At 43.1% G+C, this 20,936-nt stretch overlaps 1 protein-coding gene across 1 annotated transcript in view; it reads right to left on the bottom strand.

The window, feature by feature from the left end:
• LOC311521755 (cohesin subunit SA-2-like) overlaps positions 1 to 20,936 on the bottom strand; it is a 92,855-nt gene that overhangs the window by 14,460 nt on the left and 57,459 nt on the right. Inside the window, exons 14-25 of the mRNA XM_084630308.1 lie at positions 20,751 to 20,858; positions 16,053 to 16,164; positions 15,272 to 15,383; positions 13,731 to 13,834; positions 13,135 to 13,227; positions 12,961 to 13,050; positions 10,585 to 10,788; positions 9,030 to 9,106; positions 6,291 to 6,378; positions 4,044 to 4,124; positions 3,097 to 3,189; positions 1,586 to 1,751 (exon numbers count right to left, since the gene is read on the bottom strand). Of these exons, the coding sequence (XP_084486434.1) occupies positions 1,586 to 1,751; positions 3,097 to 3,189; positions 4,044 to 4,124; positions 6,291 to 6,378; positions 9,030 to 9,106; positions 10,585 to 10,788; positions 12,961 to 13,050; positions 13,135 to 13,227; positions 13,731 to 13,834; positions 15,272 to 15,383; positions 16,053 to 16,164; positions 20,751 to 20,858 (1,328 nt within the window). The remainder of the gene's footprint in view (positions 1 to 1,585; positions 1,752 to 3,096; positions 3,190 to 4,043; positions 4,125 to 6,290; positions 6,379 to 9,029; positions 9,107 to 10,584; positions 10,789 to 12,960; positions 13,051 to 13,134; positions 13,228 to 13,730; positions 13,835 to 15,271; positions 15,384 to 16,052; positions 16,165 to 20,750; positions 20,859 to 20,936) is intronic.

The raw sequence follows: 20,936 nt of genomic DNA, 5'->3' as shown, positions 1-20,936 counted from the left end.
CGACCTCCCTTAGAAGCCAATTCCAGACCTTAACTACCCTTATAGTTAGGAAGATTTTCCTATTATCTAACCTAAATCTACCTTGCTGCAGATTAAGCCAATTACTTCTTATCCTACCTTCATGGAGAACAATTGATCACAGTCCTCTTTTTAACAGCCCTTAACATATCTGAAGACGGTTATCAGGTTCCCCCTCAGTCTTCTTTTCTCAAGACTAAACATACCCTGTATTTTCAACTTTTCCTCAGAGGTCAGGCTGTCTAAACCTTTCATCATTTTTGTTGCTCTCCTCTGGACTTTCTCCAGTTTGTCCACATTTCTTAAAGTGTGGTGCCCAAAGCTGGACGCAGCTGAGGCCTCACCAGTGCCAAGTAGAGTGGGATGCTTACCTCCTATGTCCTACATACAACATGACTGTTAATACACCTTGGAATGATATTAGCCTTTTTCACAACTCTTATTCTTTTTGTGATCCACTATCATCAGTTACCAGGGCGTGGATGCGCATGCCTAGTGGTCCGACCAGGAGTCTTGCCTAATGGTTAGAACAGTTGTCGGTGCCTAGGGTCAGAGGTCAGATGTAATCGGATCAGAGGGGTTAGAACCGGGTTACCTGGAGGGAGGCAAAGCTAGGTCCAAGGGTTCCAGACAAAAGCAGGGCTGAAATAAGGCTGGGAACAAGGCAGGAGCAGGACTGAAATCAAGATGGAAGCAGGAGCTATTGCAGCTGTGGGCAAATGGTCGAAGCAGCCACTGAACTGTTGATTAAGAGCTGGTCTGCTGACCCGTCCAACTGATCAAGTGGTGTAGCCAATAAGGCAGCCTACGACAGGCCCGCTGCATTCATTAGGGTGCCCAGAGACTGGCTCTGTTGCAGGCCCCAATTCCTGATCCACTATAACCACCAGATCCTTTCAGCAGTACTACAACCTAGCCAGTTATAACCCATTTTGTAGTTGTGCATTTGATTTTTCCTTCCTAAGTGAATTTCCTCTTGTTGATTTCAGACCAATTCTCCAATTTATCAAGGTCGTATAGCCGCATCCTTGGTACCACAAAGAATTAGCAGCATCTTTTCAAAATCATTCACAACAAAACCTAATTATTGCATTACTATTCTAAATCTGTTTGAAAATGACAGAAGAACAGCAAATACCATAATACGTTCTGCAAAATCAAACTCACTCGAATAATATATATTATCCCTTAGTTTAATGGCTTGGAACTGTTATACATCAACTGATCCACAGTTCCTCAACTAAAATCCCTCCAGGAGCATGGTTAACAGAATAATTCTAACCCATTGAAATCTACCTCAAGGTTTGATAGTGCTACCCATCATTGTACTATGTACCTCAGCCCCTTCCATATAAAAATCAATTAGCAATACTTCCTCTGGAAAAGCCACAGCAGACATAAATCTGTGTACACTGAGTGATCCATTTTGTTTGTATTCATATGCTACAGCTCTATTTGTAAAGAAATCAAAAAAATTAGCAGCCCCTCAGCCTGGCAATGTCAAATGCTGCAGATGAATGACATCAGAAAATGTTAGTTTACTTCCTTGCTGAGGATAGTGGCTGACCTTTGATTTCTTCTTTCTCCTCCGTGAAAACATGATCCTGGATAAACAAGAGCATCTTTGACTGAAGGGATGTGCTGGGAAGATACTGAAGGACTCCTACAGCTTCATCGTCACCTGAAGATTGGTGACTCAAAATCATCAGTAAATCACAGAGTATCATGAAGGCCTGTAACATACACACATGCCAAACAAGGATTTAGGAATTTGGGGGAAAGCCACCAGGACAATGATATTTTTTCATCTCCATTATCAACTATTACTCCTACAAGACCAAAGCTCTGTCTTTGAGCCTGGTCCCACAGGGATGGAGTACCATAGCTTAGCCCTTCTGGAGATGCCCTTGTAAGAGCTGCATGTTTAATCCCCACCCTGATCTCCTAAAGATTTTCTACCTTGTATAAAGAAGCTGCATTCTGTCATATGCCAATGTCACTCTTCTTAGAAGTCTGGGAAGCTGAACTACTGAGCACTTTGTCCCTGATTTTCCATTTCTGTAGTTACGTTCTCAGCCATTAAACCCATTTTTTCAGGCATTTATAAACAAACGAGAGCAGTAAATACACTCACACCAACAGTGATTGTTAAAAGGAGAAGTGCAAATGCAAATATGAAAATTCAATTTACTTCAGTAATATGTGCTGAAAGTGCCCTGGCAACTACCCAAGTTAGAAGGAGCATTCACAGCACATCAGCAACGTAAAGAGCAACCTTTTGTCTTCTCTGCCACCACCCATTTAAGTTTCCTTGAGTCACGGATTGCCAACTCCCAATCCAGGGTGACACCACAGCACACACCACGCTGTGACTCCAGTTTATATAATTATGTTAATACATTTAGTCTTCAAATCACCTGACAAATATTAATCCATCCCAACAACACCGCTTCAAGGTAAATTTTGTTATCTCTGCTTTAGAGATGGAAAGACTGAGGGAGTCAATGGCAGAACTGCAATTAGAACTCCGGAGTTCATAGCATCCAGTCCTGTGCTCAAACCTCTAGACTTCATCTGTTTCTTTCCTCCTCAGTGCCAGAGACCTACATTGTAGCCCAGACGCTGGGAAAGTTGTAGGGGGAGGAGGAAAGTTATATTACATTGTGCATTTTAGTAGTCTTATCATTATTTTACATGTAAAATTTAAGACTATTTTGAAAATCCTTACAATATATTTTGTTAATGAAGATCTGGCTACATGCAGCCCAAGGATTTTACTAGTGGCAGCATTTAGGACAAGTTATTGTTGAGGAGGAAAAAAATCTTCCTATTTACATTTTCAGTTCAGTTTTAATTAACAATGCAACTCAGACTTAGCCCCCATCCTGCACCTGGCTCCATGCAGATGTATTCCTGTGCGTGTGCAGGATGCTGTGGTAGTTCAGTGCTCTGGTTAACAAGGACTCCACTTATTTTAAAATAAGACTTTTAAAAAGCAAAATAAATGAGGAAAAGGAGCTAAAGGAGGAGTGAGCAAAACACACCATTAAACAAACTAGCCCCTACGGAGCCACTGACCTTTTCACTTAAATCTTTATCTTTATGGCTGAGGTAGCATGCACAAATCTGGCAGAAAAATCTCAACTCTCTGTTCAATGCCAAAAGAGTCTCCTAAAAAATTATGGAAGAAAAAACAAAGATTAGAGAAATGATGGGCATTGACACCTAGGTAGCCAAGGACAGGAGTGGAGCACCAAACCATGTATATCTATTGAATCAGTCCCTAAATGGTCAGCACCCTTCTATCACTTCTGAAACATCAAAAAACAAAAGATGCCAGTTCCATGTCAGTATCTTCTGTATACAGGGATACAAAAGAGGAAGAGAACAGATGGAAGAAAGCAGCAATACTCAGTGCAGCCAGAAATCTCTAGAGAAACTACACCGTTGTTTTTATTTGCTCATGGATCAAAACGTAGGCGAGTTCTCATTTTTGTAATTTAAAACTAAAATACCCCATTGAAGTGCTTAGTATGTTTTTGATGCTGCGTAGTATCAATTCACAAATAATAATTGTAACAGAAAACTGATGGTGAGATTGCCTAACACTTTCCCTGGGCATTCTTCATGCATACCATAGTGCACTAAACAGAAACAAATATGCGGTATGTAAAGACTGAATTCCAAGGGTTTTCTTTGAATATTGTATTTTCACTGTTTTTTGTTCAGGAAACAATCCTTGTTTCCACCATATGCCAGGATTCAGAAGCACAAAACTTTGCACTGAACACAGATAAGCACTTGTTTAATTTAATTATGCCCTTACAGAGATTTTAAAATGTCTCCACTTTTCCAATATTAAAACACAGGAGAGAGAAATGCCTAATCCTAATTTGGTTTCTCCAACAAAATGTTCACAGCATCATTTTGGGAAAGCGTGTCTCTTCCAGCCATCAAAGGACAGCAAGTGAATGTGAACCTTTCAAGTGCACCACTTGGTTTCAGAATTATTTGCACTGGCCAACCTTGGAAGATGACCTCTCCACAGCTGAAGCTAGCTGCCATAAGAGAGCAAAGTATGTGCACTGTAGAGCTGGTAGGATCATCTGCAAATAAAAGTACATATCTTTTAATAATGTGAAAGGCTTTGTAGTGAAAGCAAAGAATCAACATCTCATATTCTGTATGCTGCTTGTACAAGTATTTCTGCAGCATGAGACATTTAGATCCCAAAAGCAGATTCAGTAGGTTTACATGCAACTAAGCATGACTTCCTCAGAACCTTTGTCTCTGGATTAAGTTCCTGATTCAGTAAAGCATTAAGGCTCATGGACTTCAATGCAGACTAAGCACATGCTTAAGTGCTTTGCTAAACTTGCACTAGGTAATCATGGCCAGTGGAGACTATCAGAATTAGCGTTAAAGCTGAACAGAAAACTTGAGGTTTGTAGTTTAGACAATAGTTAAGGCTACATTTTAGTCACGGGTATTTTTAGTAAAAGTAATGGAGAGGTCACGGGCAGTAGACAAAAATTCATGGTCTGTGACCTGTCCATGACTTGTATTATATACCCTGACTAAATCTTGGGGGGAGGGTGGGAGCCCAGGGGGTGGCCCAGGATCCCCCACGAGTGCTGGGGGGGGTAGCCCAAGACCCCCGCGGGTACTGGGGGGCGCAGCTCAGGACCCCCACTGGTGCTGGGACGGGGGACAGGTTGGCAGGGCTGGCAGACTCCCTCCTTGGCTCCGCGCCTCCCCGGAAGCAGAAACATCCCCCTCCCTCTGCTCCTAGGCGGAGACATGGCCAGGCAGCTCTGCACGCTGCCTCCGCCCTGAGCACTGGCTCCGCAGCTCCCATTGACTGGGAACTGCAGCCAATGGTAGCTTCAGGGGCGGTGCCTGCAGGCAGCGGCAGCACGCAGAGCCCCCTGGCCATGCTTCCGCCAAGGAGGGACGTTGCTGCTTCTGGGGAGCCCCCCGAGGTAAGCACCGCCCAGAGCCCTCACCCTCTCCCATGCCCCAATCCCCAGCCCTGAGCCCCCTCTCACACCCAAACTCCTGCTGCTGCTGGGGTGGAGGGCACGGTAGGCCAAGACTGCCCCAGCAGCGGCCGGTGTGGCTGGCCAAGGGGCTGCCCCAGCTGCTCAGGCGGCCCCTGGGCCAGCCGCACCAGCCGCTGCAGAAGTCACAGAGATCCTGGAAAGTCACGGAATCCATGACCTCCCTGACAAACTCGCAACCTTAACAATAGTTAATAAGCAAATTGGCTTCACTATAGTTCATTTTGCAAGTAATGGGTCTGAAATATTTTCAATTCTGACGAAATTTAATCTGCGAGTGACAAGCAAATCCCTGAATTATCTGTACTTTGTTTAGAGCGACATTGCACAATTGAGAAAGAGAAGCTGTCTCTGATTCTAAGCAAACAACTAATCCAGACTCGGACAATAACACCCCCAGCACAGCATTGGACAATCTTTGCATTAAATTAATCCATGTCCTAATTCCACGGTCTTCAACAGGGTTATACCAGAGATGAAGATGGCTCTCTGTGTCTCAGTTTCCCAAGCTGTGGAATGGGAGTAATAACATCCATCTCCCTCACAGGATACTGTGTAAGGTAGAGCCCTGAAGCGGGACTGGGATCCCGTGGGTCCCACAGGACCTGCTGCCATAAAAGCAGGAGCGGGTAAAATGTATTTTGTTGTGGGCAGGATTGGGTGGGGAAAAAAACAGACTGCAGTAATTTGTGGGAAAGCACTAAATCTCTTGTCAGTTTGTTATATATGGAATTTCAGCAATGTAAAGCAAGCTTTTCTTTCTTTTTTTTTTTTTAAGGAAAGGTTTCAATACTTAAATTTAAGCGAGGGATAGAAAGAGATTTGGTGTCTATTATAACAGGAGTTAAAGTATTGTTTTTACATGGTTTAAGCAAGATTTGTTTTATACTTTTAGTGGTAAAAATTGTGTCTGAATTCTGTTTATATATACACAATATATTAACCGACCATTTTCTTTTGTGTTGCTGTTGGGGGTTTATTTTAGTAGCATGGAGGAGTCTCTCTCTCTTGCAGGATTTGTGGGATCTAAGGCTTTTGATGGAGGGAGCAGGATAAAAATGTGGGAGTCGGCAAAAGTGGGTATTGTGGGGTGGGACAGGAACAGGATTAAAAAATAGTCCCATGCAGGGCTCTAGTGTGAAGTTCAGTTAATGTTTGTAAAGTACTTTGATAGGCTAAATGCTTTATTAGTGCTCAGTACCATCAATTTACCTGAACAGGTAAACTCCCATACTCCATCTCAAAAACCAGCAGCTTTGAAGTCTTCCCATAGAGATTCCATTTGGTGAGATTGTGAGCACTGCCAGTCAAAAAGGAAATGAAATACCACACTAAAATAATCATAAAGAGAAGAGATAAAACAGAGGTGGGCAAACTATGGCCCGCGGACCATATCTGGCTTGCAGAACCGTCCTGCCCGGCCCCTGAGCTCCTGGCCCAGGAGGCTAGCCCCCGGCCCCTTCACTGCTGTTCTCCCTCCCGCACAGCTTCAGCTCGCCGCGCCTCCGGTGCAATGCTCTGGGCAGCGGGGCTGCGAGTTCTTGCCGAGCAGCACAGCTGCAGAGCCACAGCCCGACCCGGTGCTCTGTGCTGCGCGGTGGCGTGGCTGGCTCCAGCTGGGCGGCACAGCTGCCTGTCCTGGTGCTCTGGGCGGCGCAGCTGTAGCACTGCCAGCCACTGGTGCTTCAGGCAGCCTGGTAAGGGGGCAGGGAGCGGAGCAGGGGTTGGATAGGGGGTAGGGGAGTTTGGGGTCGTGGTCGGGGGGCGGGGCTGTGGATAGGGGTTGGGACAGTTAGAGGGCAGGGAACAGGGGGGTTGAATGGGGGCAGTCAGGAAGGAGGGGGGGTTGGATGGGGTGGCAGGGGGCAGTCAGGGGCAGGGATTCCGGGGGTGGTCACAGAGAAGGAGTGGTTGGATGGGGCAGGAGTCCCAGGGGGCAGTCAGGAATGAGAGGAGGGGTTGGATGGGGCGGCAGGGGGAAGTCAGGGGCAGAGGGTCTGGGGGCGGTCAGGGGACAGGGAAGGGTGGACGGGGCAGGGGTCCCAGGGGGGCTGTCAGGGGGCGAGAAGCAGGGGGGGTTGGGTAGGGGCCAGGCCTCGCCTGGCTGTCTGGGCAGGAATTGGTCCTCCATGCAATTTCGGAAACCCGATGTGGCCCTTGGGCCAAAAAGTTTGCCCGCCCCTGAGATAAAAGCTACTGTTTTTAACAATCCCATTTCTCCCTACATGCAACCTGTTCCTAAATAATCACCGCTACCAAAGAGATTATGCTTTTATTTGGTGAAGAGAGCTGATTACCTTCACAGTGATACCTAAATTTATTAAGGGAAGTAAGAAAAATCTCACCACAAGTATAAAAAGTAAAATGTATCCTCTTTTTGCCAGCACCTAATGGATAACAAGGACTTTCAGTGAAAACTAATTGACAGACACTGCACACAAAATTTAAACCAGTTTTGCATGTGCTGGATCCGTTTGTGCTCTATGATCCACAGGATTAATTGGAAATAAACTACCTCCATCTATACCGACTCTATGTTGGAAGGTAAAGCACAAGGATCTTCCTACAGTTTGACGACAAATGTTAAAGCTGGTCATGATTTGTTTCCTCTACAATGAAACCTGCCAGGAAGAGATGCCTGAAATCTTCCAGTATAGATAGGAAAAGGGAAATACAGTTTAGTATGGCCTAATATTAATTATAGCCTTTAGCCTATTGTTTCAGTAGTTATCACTGAGTCTTGTTCCTGCTACAAAAAATGCAACTTGTGTGAGCCAAAGGAATGGGAATATGCAGAAGGAAACTGAATTTCTACACTTTTCCTACACAAACCAGGAATGCTCTCTCCAAACACTCATCCAGTAGAAGCTCAGAGTTACGAACTGACCAGTCAACCACACACCTCATTTTGAACTGGAAGTACACAATCGGGCAGCAGCAGAGACAAAAACCAAAACGCAAATACAGTACAGTTCTGTGTTAAACATAAACTACTAAAAAAATAAAGGGAAAGCAGCATTCTTCTTCTGCATAGTAAAGTTTCAAAGCTGTATTAAATCAATGTTCAGTTGTAAACTTGTGAAAGAACCACCATAACGTTTTGTTCAGAGTTACGAACATTTCAGAGTTATGAACAACCTCCATTCCCAAGGTGTTCGTAAATCTGAGGTTCTACTGTACTTCCCAAAAGAGAGCTCAGGCTTCATGCCTGAAACAGTATTTGGAGCAACAGGGAATCTCAGCAATGCAAGATGAAGGGAAAGCTACTCCTAACCCATGGCCCAATTCTGCCACACTCACTTGGTGAGGAGTCTCAATAAAGTCATTGGTAAGACCCTACTCAAGGTGAGTAAGGGTTGCAGAACTGGGCCACTAGTGAGCAAGCAAGAGCACCCTCTGCACTACATGAGAGCAGGGCTTCAGAGACTTGCTCTTTTAGAGTTGGAGACCAGACAAATTAGAGTTAACATATTGTGCCTGCTATCAAACATAGTGCTCTTACCCTCCACGCTGAATGCCAGTCTCGACACTAAGGTGGCTCAAATGGTATCCAGCTAAGAGGGAGGATACAGAAAAAGCCCAAAGGAAAGGGCCTACAGGCAGACAGTGACATCCCAATCCCATAAGCAGCCCACTTCCAGACCTCTGATTGACTTAATCACTGCCACTCAAGCCTTGCTAGTAAATTCAAAAAGAATTCTCTGCTCAGAGAGCCTGCCAACATTTAGGAGAGTCTAGAAACTGACAGGAAAAAGTACTTGTGATAAAAGGAATTCCACCTGACCATTCTATGCACAAACATCACACTTCGTGACTATTTTGATTCTTTTATGTAAGCTTGATTAGCCAGCCAACCAACAGCAATTCCTGCTTTTATAGCAGCTCGGTGAGGTTACAGTGTGCTAACAGTATAGGAGAGGAAGGCAGTAATCATGTAAACAAACATCTCACTTATGAAAAGCTGTTATTCTTCTCAAAGTGGTATATATTCGGCAAATTCCTTCTTCATCTGTGCAAAGACCTTCTCCCTAAATCACATGAGTTAGGAAAGAGAACAGAATGAACAGAGGTGTTGTGGGCCAGCTGCTAGCTCCTCTACTAACCACGGGCTTGAATTAGACTTCGTCTCAGTTTCAGGAATCATTTGCCCTTCGACTATGTTCCCTAGACCCCTCTCTAAGATAAAGAATAATGTACACGGGCTGGGACAAAGTTATATGTCTGGGAAATGCCATGCTGCTACTCTCGCATTATAACATCCTCATAACTGAACACCCCACAGCTGCCACTAGTGTCTTGGTAATTAAAACTACAAAGCAGTCTACTGCAGACGTTCTCACATTGTGGTGTGTGGTCACTGTTGACCCATCAAGCACCTGCTAGTGGTCTGCAGAGAGCTAGCTGCTCACATGGTGCTGGCTCTCCTTGTTTTCAGCTGCCAAGTCACAAAGACAGCTAAAAATACATTAAATACTTTCCTAATATTACTTTCCCATATAAGCAATTGCTGTAGTTTCCACAAGGATACAAGAGAATGGCAAATGGTAAAGGAGGTACTCCTTCCAATCAAGAATTACAAGAGAAGGGTTCCATGAGACAACCTCTTTATTTAGCTGTGGTCCACACTACACAAGTGTTCAAGAATCCCAGTTGACCTCTTATAAGCTTATTTCTAATTAAAAAAATACTCACGCATTGGAATAGATGTCTATTTAAACTACCAAAATAAATCCAATGTGATTTTTTTGGCCTGACACATTTACAGTATCCCAGCACCCAATAAAAATCCACTTGTCTGAACTCCCATACTATGGCATGACACCTGTTAGCGATGGCACAGTTCATCAGCTACAGGCTCCTGTTGTTGAAATCAGCCAGCAAGCTATTCATATCTCCACCGGCTGTTTCTGCTTTTGAGAACTACTGAAAAACTTGGAGAGAGATTCAGCAGTCCTCCTTCCAAAAAGCAAAAGCGACTTTCAAGTCACAAAAGCTACTTTAATGTGACCTAATAGTACCTACAGAATTATCTTTAAAAAAAAACTCTTCAAACAGCAGCAAAGTTATAAAGAGCTTTTTGATTACTGCCAATATGTACAAATGTAGAATTATACATCCTCTAAAATACTCTATATCTAACAGATCATTTGTGCTTAGACGGGCATTTTCAAATAGCAACATTAACCCTCTGCAGCTCAGTGCTAGAATATCCATTGGTGCTCTGGCCATAAGAATCCACATGATAGTGCATGCCCAGAAATCCCATTCCCTAGTGCCATAAACTACACCATCCCTTCTCTTCCCCTTCTTCCTGCCTGAATACAATTTTCACTCCTTTAAAATGTAAACAGACAGCCCTTTCAGAGTATTCAGACTACCTCTGTAAGCTTTGCTCTCCCCAAGCAAAGAAAAACCAGTATATTGCCAGTCTTAACATCTCTCCCTTGTATTTATTTCATTTTGATCCTGAAATGTTTCATGTATTTCTACTTCCAGTCACACGCACCTCGTGCCAAGAGTCAGCCAGCAGCTCATTAAGTTTGTCCACCAACTCGTCTATCAGCTGAGTTCTGGCAAGATCCGCCCTCCTGTGGATGGCCAGTTCTTCATTGCAGAAGACATAATACGTCCTGGAGCAAGCCTCGAGGACATCCATGTCAGAGTGTTCAGCTACAATATCTTTCACCACTCTCAGCAAAGCATCCAAGTGCTGCAAGTTATCATGATGATACAGTCAAGTCAAAGTTATGCCTATTTATGTTTATTCCTTTTTACTTTACACAACTGAAAACAAAATAAATGCCCGTTTGGGGAGGACAGGCAGGCATTACAGGACAAGATTTTGTTTGTTGCTGTAGTTCTCATAACAGACCTGTCACATAAGAATGGTTATACTGAGGGCATGGCTGCACTCCCACGGCAGCGCTTTGAAGTGTGAGTGTGGTGGCACGAGAGTGCTGGGAGAGAGGTCTCCCAGCTCTTCTGGTAATCCACCTCCACGAGGGGATTAACTCCAAGTGCTAGGAGCCTGTCTACACTAGCGCTTTAAAGCACTCAGATTTGCTGCGCTCAGGGGGTGATTTTTCACACCCCTGAGCCAGCAAGTTAGAGCACTGTAAAATGCAAGGGTCCAACAAGCCCTTAGTCAGACCAATGGTCCATCTAGCCCAATGTCCTGTCTTCCAACAGGGGCCAGTGCCAGATGCTTCAGAGGGAATGAAAAGAACAGAGCAATTATTCAGCAATCCATCCCGTCATCCAGTCCAGCTTCTGGCCATCAGAGGTTTAGGGACACCCAGAGCATGGGGTTGCGTCCCCGACCATCTTGGCTAACAGCGAACAATTGACTATTCCTTCCTGACCTTATCTAAGGCTTTTTTTTTTTAACCTAATTATACATTTGGCCTTCACAACATCCCCTGGCCACAAGTTCCACGGGGTGACTGTATTGTACGAAGAAGCAATCCTTATGTTTGTTTTAAACCTGCGGCCTAGTAGTTTCATGAAAGTAACTCCCGATGCTTGTGTTATGTGAAGGTGTAAACAACACTCCATATTCATTTTCTCCACACCAGTCAAGATTTCATAGACCATTATTATATCCCACCTCCCCCACGTCATATCTTTTCTAAGCTAGACAGTCCCAGTCTTGTTTATCTCTCCTCATATGGAAGCTGTTCTATACCCCTAATCATTTTTGTTGCTTTTCTCTATACTTTTTCCAATTCTAATACGTCTCTTTTGAGATGGGGTGACCAGAACTGCATACAGTATTAAAGATATGAGTGTGTCCTGGATCTATATAGTGTAATTATGGTATTTTCTGTCTTATTTTCTATCCCTTTCATTCCCCTAACATTCCATTAGCTTTGTTGACTTTGGCTCCACACTGAGCAGATGTTTTCAAAGAACTATCCACAATGACTCCAAGATCTCTTTCTTGAGTGGTAACGGCTAGTTTAGACCCCATCATTTTGTACGTATACTTGTATAGCTTAACATCTTCTTAAAACCTTCATTATTTATTTCAGCCCCAAGTCTAGCAATACACATGACTCTAAATAATAATAGTAGAAGAGACTGAGGGGGAAAAGGACAAAGAAAGGGCCCTCTGGACACAAGGCTGCCTGCTGCAGTAACAAAGATGAAGCATGTTTCAGAGCTCCCATCATTCTGTGGTAGGCTTATTCCCATGAGTGGGTCACTGACAGTATTGTTTGTTATACAAACATTTCTGCCATACTGCTACTGCTTTATGGCCCCCCCCTCAGCTAATTTTTTGTGGTGGAAGTACATGGATGTGATTTTTCCCTTGCCTTGTTATGGATATTTACAGGGGGTTAATTTGAGCAATCCACTCCACTTACGTATGGGCTTTGCTATTTCAAGGATTTCATCCTTCCATTCCTGAATTCCCCTCTTCCACATACAGATATACTATCCCCATTCTTCTCTTTACAGTTACTACCCTCCCTCAGCAGCTGATAAGGGAGACAGTCTCCAATGAGAATGCAACCTCGTTCTGCAGTAAGCTGCTGGGAGATGCCAACTTGGATACATGCTGTAACTCCCCCTCCTTTCCACCCAACAAGAGGTCAAGAAGCAAGAAGAATTAGTTCATTCCCAAAGCTGGGCCTCCTGCACGAAGCCATAAATCATTATCTACCAGGGCCTTAGGCCAACCTTGCTAAATCCATACAGACAAATGTTAAAGCATTTCCCTGGTGGCCTCAGTTCAAATATGAAGGGTTTCAACAGGGTGTAAGTATTTCTTCATGTCCCAACAGTCTCCTGGCTGTAACAAGGTCTCACTACTCCCTGTAAATTGTCTCATAAATTTGTTATATTTCACGCACACCCAACTGCCCCAATTCCTATTCACCTTCTCCAGACGTCCAGTACTGTAAACATCTAAATCATAATACTGGGGAATTTGCAGGAGGTTCGCCACTTTTTCAGCATCTGCTGAATACTGCAGAGGAAAACAGGATATGAGTGTGCTGCAGGAATTTTAATGAAATATTTAACATGCGCTCATGGAACAGCTGCTAGTTACCTTTGCCAAGAGCTGAGGAAGCACCACAATAAAGTGCTCAGTAATTTTGGTACAATCTTCCAATTGTATTTTCTTCTCTTTCGCTGACAGGATCTACAGACAAAAGCATTCTGCTTCAATTATAAAATACTCTTGGAGTTGATTGGAATTTTACACCTATCCCAAGGTTAACTTTGCGTATTAATATACCTTTAACTAACATAAACCACCTGGCTGAGGCAAAGATTTTTCCCCCCCATGGGATTTCTCCCCCCCCCCCTTTTTTTTAATAAAATTCTTGAGCGAGTGTTGAACAACTAGAGTGCTGTTTGGATGCAGGGTGCTTTATAACGACATCTACTGATAGATAAAATGGTCAGTGTGTGTCACTAACATGCTTCCACGGTGCTGAGCTTCCTCTAAAGCTCATCTCATTCAATATCCACCGATAAGATGTTTTGTCTGATGGTCAGAAGGCATTGCGCTTGTCTTGTAAAAACAATGCTGCTCTCTTTCTGCTGATGTACCTGTGGCTAGGAAAGGGCTTTTGGCAGAGCACGTAGGGAGGACAAATTTGATTGCAACATAATAAATATATTAGAATAAAACCCACTGACCTTCTTGGCTGCTCCTCTGCCCACAGGAGGGTGACCTTCAGCAGCTTCTCGAACGGTCGCTAAGATTATTTCAATGAGGGCACTTTCCTGGGCATCACTCAGTGCTGTAAGAAAATCATCGTTTCTTCAGTGTCTCACAAAAGAAAAGTGAAGATGCAGGAATGGCTAATGAGGAAAGTCTACTCATTTCTCAAAACAACTTTGAGAGGGGGAGAGAGAGAGATACTGCTAAAAAACTGCTGAAAATTTGCTAAGTCCAACCTGACTGTGAACTTAATTATTCTCTGTTACACACAGTGAAAAAAGCAAAAAAGTTGGATGGCTCTATTTCTTCTATGGCACCTTTGGGAGTTAGGTACCTAAAAATATCTTTAAAAATCTAGACCTATATGCTTTGATCCCACAGCAAAGAACTGATCTAGTTTATTCTGCCACAATAAACAGTGTTCAAGGCGTTTTCTACATAAAACTAAACCCTCTAAAATATCTGATTTCTGAAAATGGCATTAAATTCAACTCAGCCTCTTCCTTTACAGTGGTGAACATCAGCTCCACACTACTCTGTTTCAATGAGATAGGTGCATTTAGGTTCCTTAACTCAGCCATGAAAACAAATATGCCCCTTGAAATGTAAAAGGTAAATTAAGATTTCTGAATACAAAGGAACCTTCATGTAGCGAAGTCTTTTTTCTTCTCACCTTATAGTGAAGTTATTCTGTGTGATTCACTACAACCACAGCTACAATACATACATTGTGATTCACAGAAACTATTTGGAATTTTTAATTTACTTTAGAATAAAATACATTTTACTATGTTTATTATAAGTGGATCCCACTGCATTTGCCAAATAAAGCAACAGGTTCAGTGTCGCAGAAATGACTTTCCCCAGAAAAGAACAGGCCAAATTCAGACCTAACTCCAATGAAATTTCATTCTCTTCCACCAGACCTGAGACTCATCTTCTCATGAACTTTTAGCTCAATGTGACTCTAGAACCACATATAGCTTCACAGGGCCCTATATGTGCCTCTTCTGCAATCCAGGGATCAGACTGGAGATTCTCTCTTCCAACAAGTAGAGAGCCATTCACCACAGTGCTCCCAAAGCTGCCTGAACCTTCACAAGGTTCACACCTGACTACTGAGGCGGAAATAGTACGGAACAAACACACTGCGACCCTTGGAATCCCTTCTTCAGCCTCTAAGTAGCCGAGAGAGAGAAGAAACATTCTTCACGCTCTGCCCCCCAGCAGGCAGCAAGGAAGGAGGGAGAAAGAAGATAGGAGGGAGGAGTCACTGAGAGGCATAAATATTCAGGGCATAAGTGTTGGATAGTGTTTCACAAGGTTTTCGTAGGAATACTGCATCAATATTTGAGGGCACCGAGCCATGGCAGGACACAGAGTCAAAACTGTTTTGTGGCTCTATGCAGCCAAGAGGCTCTTGAAGTGACCCCGCTATAGTTCAAGGTGAAGGAAGTTTCTTCTAGTAAATAAAACAAGATCAATTTGGGCAACACTAAGGTTTTAGCTCACCTACCTTCTTCTTCAGCAGCTTCCAATAAGAGAGTGGTCATACACTCCCAGTCCTTCAGCAAACTGCCTGTCCAATCCCACAGGCTGTCTACAAGGTACGTGACGTGTTTATGTAGCTAGAGATTAAAAACATAAGCCTAGAGGATCAAATGTTTACTGAAATGTGAATACAGCTTATTACATATTCCCCCCCTTTCTCTCATTGTAAAATCGTATTTTTTTCAATGTGTGTATTTTTTTACTAGATCCAAACTAAATAATAATTCTTCAGTTTGATACATGGGGAACAGCATAAGAGAAAAAGAGTTACTTAAAGGACAGAAAAAAGATTTCCTAAAAAGACTAGTCTCCCCAAAGCTGTCCTGAATATCACTATTTGACTGCTGTTGGTAACACCTAAAATGCCCACTCCCATTCAGGAGCTTGAAATGAGTTACATTTTAGTTGCTATCCCTGGCTGAGCAGTCCTAGTTTTTTCAGAAAGCCAGTCCCACACTACCTCTCTGCATTGATACAACTGTAGAATAAGAGGCGTAGTACAACCGAACGCACATGTACAGTTTTACTTTACTGAAGCTCATCCTAGAGTTGAGAAAGTATCGAGTTCCAAGATCAACAGTTCTGAGCATGCAACCAAAAAGACCTTTCAAAAGGAAGTCTCCTCCCCACTCACCCCACTTCTCCCTCCAACTTCCAGCAGCACCTCAGTACCAATTCTCAGCCAGCTGCCCTGGTTTGGAAGGGCTCCTCCCTCATCTGTCTATCACAATCTACATTTTCCTTACCTCACTCTCCAAGAAAAAAGTTATTAATTTTCTCATGTAGCAGGTATTAGCCCGAAACTTCCCTCTTCTTTTAGGTGGGACTTCCTCTTCAGTTCCCTGATAACTAAGCAGCCTGCCAATGGAAAAAAGAAGTCAGTCCAATTCTGCTGTGCACCTTTAGATTACTCAGCAAAGCAGCACAGATTCTGTCAGGATTTCAAACAGCTTTACTTCTTTCTTTTAAAATCTATTCATCCATTCAGCAAACATCAAATTCTACTGTCAGCTGGAAGGGGAGACACTAGATTATTTTTAGCTACAAGTTCGCTCTGTGAAAGCAGGGACTACCTGCAGCAGCTGATACTGGGGCCTTGCCAGTTGTCTGGGCAACATATATAGATTCCGTGGCAATGAGTACACCAAGTGTTAGGCATTTATTTATCCTGTAAAGGTGACCACTGTAATTTAGAGAAAATCATAAAAGAGAAATATCCTTCCTATAAAAATCTTACTGCCCAGCAACACTTCATAATATGGTACATCTAGTCTTCGAAAACCAAACCAGGCTCTTAGGGTATGTCTACACTGTAATGTAAGGCCAGGGTTAGTGGGACTCGAGTCAACTGACCTGTGTTAGAAAACTCAGGGCTTGAGCATCCACACTGGTTCTTAACCCTACGTTACAAATTTTCTAGCCCTTGCTCAAACCCGGGGCTCTGGCATCCACACTGCAGCATGCAGACCCAAGTCAAACCAATCATATCACAGATTCCCTAGCACAGCCAGCAAAGCAACACGCAGGAGACCCTTTTTCAATGGGTTCTTTTGCTTGCGCTTTCACTCCTGTGTCAGAAAACAGGCACAGCTTCCCCGAGGCGCTGGTGGACATTTCGGTGGCATTTTTTAACCCATCAAAGGAACCTCACAGAGCTTAAGATGGAGCAGAAGACAGCAGAAGAGGAGGAGTATCCAGACATGGAAGACTCACAGTGGCTGATGCTGCTCAGTACACTCAGAATAGCCGCTGAGGCCCCCTGTGTAGACCAGCACTTCTGGTGCAAGGCCACAAGAACAGACTGGGGGATCACATCATCATGCAGACCTGGGATGACCAGCAGTGGGTCCACAAGTTTCATATGAAGAAAGGCACATTCCTGGAGCTTTGTGAGCAGCTTGCCCTGACCTTCCAGCATAAAGACACTCATCTGAGGGCACCCATGCAGACCTAGAAGTGGGCTGCTATACCCATCTGTAAGCGGGGTATCCCAGACTGCTCAGGTCCATTGCCAGCCAGATTGGTGTTGGAAAGTCGACCATGGGTAAAGTGGTGGTAGAGGTTTCTGAGGCAATCAGTACCTCTATGAATGTGGTTGGGGGGAGGTGGGTGGGGATGGGGCTCACTGATTTGGGGTGTGGGAGAGTATTCAGCAGTTGGGGAGGAGTGAGGGCTTGATTGCCCTGCAATGTACTTATGAATAACATGATTTATGAAATGGGGGGATGATTCACAGCATGGATTCACATAAGGAAATGACTGAAGTATGGATTGCTGTACCTAACTGTATAGAGGAATAGCATTTGCTTACTATTTCCTAACTGTTCCTGATCATGTGTTTAGTTTTATTATTTCAAAAACTGATTGTATGAAGAGATGCAGTGACCACAATAAACTTTCTTGATGATATAAAAAGCTTTATTTGTAAACATGTTAAAAACAGTACAACAATCACCCAGTGCCAGGCAGGCCAGCTGCTATTACAACACCCAATCACCAGTTACAAAAGAACTTTTCCAAAACAAAAACAAAAACAAAAACAGAGTGTAGCAAGAAGCGCAACCATGACAAAAACCCCTACTGCTGCATGTCACCTGGCCCCCCAATTCTCCTTTCCCTACTTTCCCCATTTTCTGTACACTTGGTGCCAGGGGAGGGAGATGGAGGTAACCACAGGAGAGTGGGGTAAACACGGAGGACTGCATGGGGTTCAGTTGCCTTGCCCAGCTGTTCCTGTGTCTTGCTTATAACACTCCTGCTAATGCATCCCAGAATGATGTTTGCTTTTTTTGCAACAGTGCTACACTGTGATTCATGTTTAGCTTGTGATCCACTATGATCTCCAGATTCCTTTCCGCAGTACTCCATCCTTGGCAGTCATTTCCCATTTTGTATGTATGCAACCGATTGTACCTTCCTAAGTGGAGTACTTTGTATTTGTCCTTATTGAATTTCATCCTGTTTACTTCAGACCATTTCTCCAGTTTGCCCAGATCATTTTAAATTTTAATCCTATCCTCCAAAGCACTTGCAACCCCTCCCAACTTGGTATTGTCCACAAACTTTATAAATGTACCCTCTATGTCACTATTTAAATCAGTGGCTCTCAACCTTTCCAGACTGCTGTACCCCTTTCAGGAGTCTGATTTGTCTTGCCTGCCCCCCAAGTTTCACCTCATTTAAAAATTACTTGCTTACAAAATCAGACATAAAAATACGAAAGTGTCACATCACTATTACTGAAAAATTTCTTACTTTCTTATTTTTACCATATAATTATAAAATAAATCAGTTGAAATATAAATATTGTACTTACATTTCAGTATATAGTATATAGGTCAGTATAAACAAGTCATTGTCTGTATGAAATTTTAGTTTGTACTGACTTCGCTAGTGCTTTTTATATCTAGATGAGTTGATGTACCCCCTGGAAGACCTTTGAATACCCCAAGGGGTACATGTACTCCTGGTTGAGAACCACTGATCTAAATCATTGATGAGGATATTGAATAGAACTGGACCCAGAACTGATCCCTATGGGACCCCACTGTATATGCCCTTCCAGCTTGACTGTGAATCACTGATAACTACTCTCTGGAAACAGTTTTCTAACCAGTCATTGACCCACGTTATAGTAGCTATCTAGGTTGTATTTCCTGAGTTTATCAGGAAGTCATGCAAGACAGTATCAAAAGCCTTACTAATATCAAGATATACCATCTGCTGCTTCCCTCACAGTTTCAAGTAACCCCTGTCAAAGAAAGCTATTAGGTTTGTTTGATTTGTTCTTGACAAATCCATGCTGACTGTTACTTATCACCTTATTATCTTCTAGGTATCTGCAAACTGATTGCTTAATTATTTGCTCCATTATCTTTCTGGGTACTGAAGTTAAGTTGACTGGTCTGTAATTCCCCAGGTTGTCCTTATTTCCTTTTTTACAGATTGGCAGTACATTTGCCCTTTTCCAGTCCTCTGGAATTTCTCCCAGCTTTCCATGACTTTTCAAAGATAATCATTAATGGCTCAGATATCTCCTCAGTCAGCTCCTTGAGTATTCTATGATGTCTCTCCCATTGAGATTCCTCCTCCTGGACTGATGGACAGCCATCTTGGCTAGTGCCAAGAAGATGTGGTCAAGGAAGTCTATCCACAGACACAGGTAAAACATGGGATGCAGCACTGAAATGTTTACTACACTCCCTTCCTATGTTCCTCAAACCTGAAGTGGAGAGGCCACTAGTAGCATGAGGGCAGGTTAACCTCAGTGTAGATTTAAGCCTGTTCTTTTTCTGCCAAACCTGCCAACAAAGTTGTCAACTAGTGCCATGTGTGGTGGTGGTTTATGTGATGTAGATCCTTGTGCACTGATAACAGTATAAAGATCAGCAGCTCATTTCACACTGACCCAGTCAGTTATTTGCTTGGATTCCAGTGAAATATTAATGAGATGCTGATGCTACAGGCCCCAAGTTTATCAAGACAGCACCACCAATAGCTAAGAGTGGCATTTTTCTGGAGATAAATCACTGATTTATGACAACATTAGCCCAGAGAGTTGGGAACCTACAAAACAAAGCAGTATAGGGCTAGGAGGTATGACGAGGGATACATCAGAGAAGGGATTTTTCTTTTTTCTTTATTTTGGGCCTGGATCCACAAATCCTAGGCCTTATATAATTTTGCTGGGTGGGTATGGACAGCAACGGATGAAGGGGACAAAGAAGTATGAATAATCATAGTCATTTTTTAACATTGCCTCTCCAAAGCCTTGCCAAAAGTATTTTCACCAATTTTTGCTAAACAAAATACAGAATTTCATCAAGCTGTAGAAACAGAATATTTATTAATTCCCTTTGTAGCATGGCAGTTCCATTCATTTCCCACATCCATTGTCATAAAGGCCCATTTACAAAAGTTACTCCTGGGAAGTTAGATTGTATATTTCATTAACTTGATTGAAAATTGGGAGAATTTTTTTAATCTGTGGGCTCTCTCATTATTCAAAAGACTTTACAATGTATAAGGCAACTTTCAAGGGGAGAAGAGGCCACCTTTGCAATTAATCATAAACAGCTACAAAAAAATCCAACAGATGCCAGGTGATCAGCTGGCTCATAGGAAGCAAAGCAACAGGGAAAAAGTAGAAAGGAAGGCGGCATGGTCCTTGGCATGATACAATACCAGTGGACTAGTCAGTTGTTTTATACTTTATTATAGTCTTGTACCTTTCTCATGCTTGTATAACATACTGGGGCTGGGAAGTGAAACAAACAGTTAGCCCCAGATAGCAGCCCTCCACTTATTCAGCAGAAGAAAGGACATCTGATATCCGCCAGAGACAACCCACCAATTGAAAGATAGAGGTTTAATGTCCCTCTTAAACAAACCCATTTTCACTCTGAAACAATGAGAATATGCAAAAAGTAGCCAGGCAGAGATACCTTTTATAAAGGAATTCCCCGGCTGCTACTGCTAGAGGTCTGTGCGTGGTATAAACAAACTGGAATAAGGTTTCACAGTCTTCAGATGATAACGCATCCTCACAGTTTCTATGCAAAGATATAATACAAGTTATTATGCATATTTAACTAGAAAGAATTATATGTATCCTAATCTTGGACCTGATT

Source organism: Lepidochelys olivacea (assembly GCF_965140295.1).
Source record: "Lepidochelys olivacea isolate rLepOli2 genome assembly, chromosome: 1".
NCBI classification, from domain to species: domain Eukaryota; kingdom Metazoa; phylum Chordata; order Testudines; family Cheloniidae; genus Lepidochelys; species Lepidochelys olivacea.
Note: the sequence above shows the minus strand (reverse complement) of the source record. Positions and strands in the feature narration are given on the sequence as shown.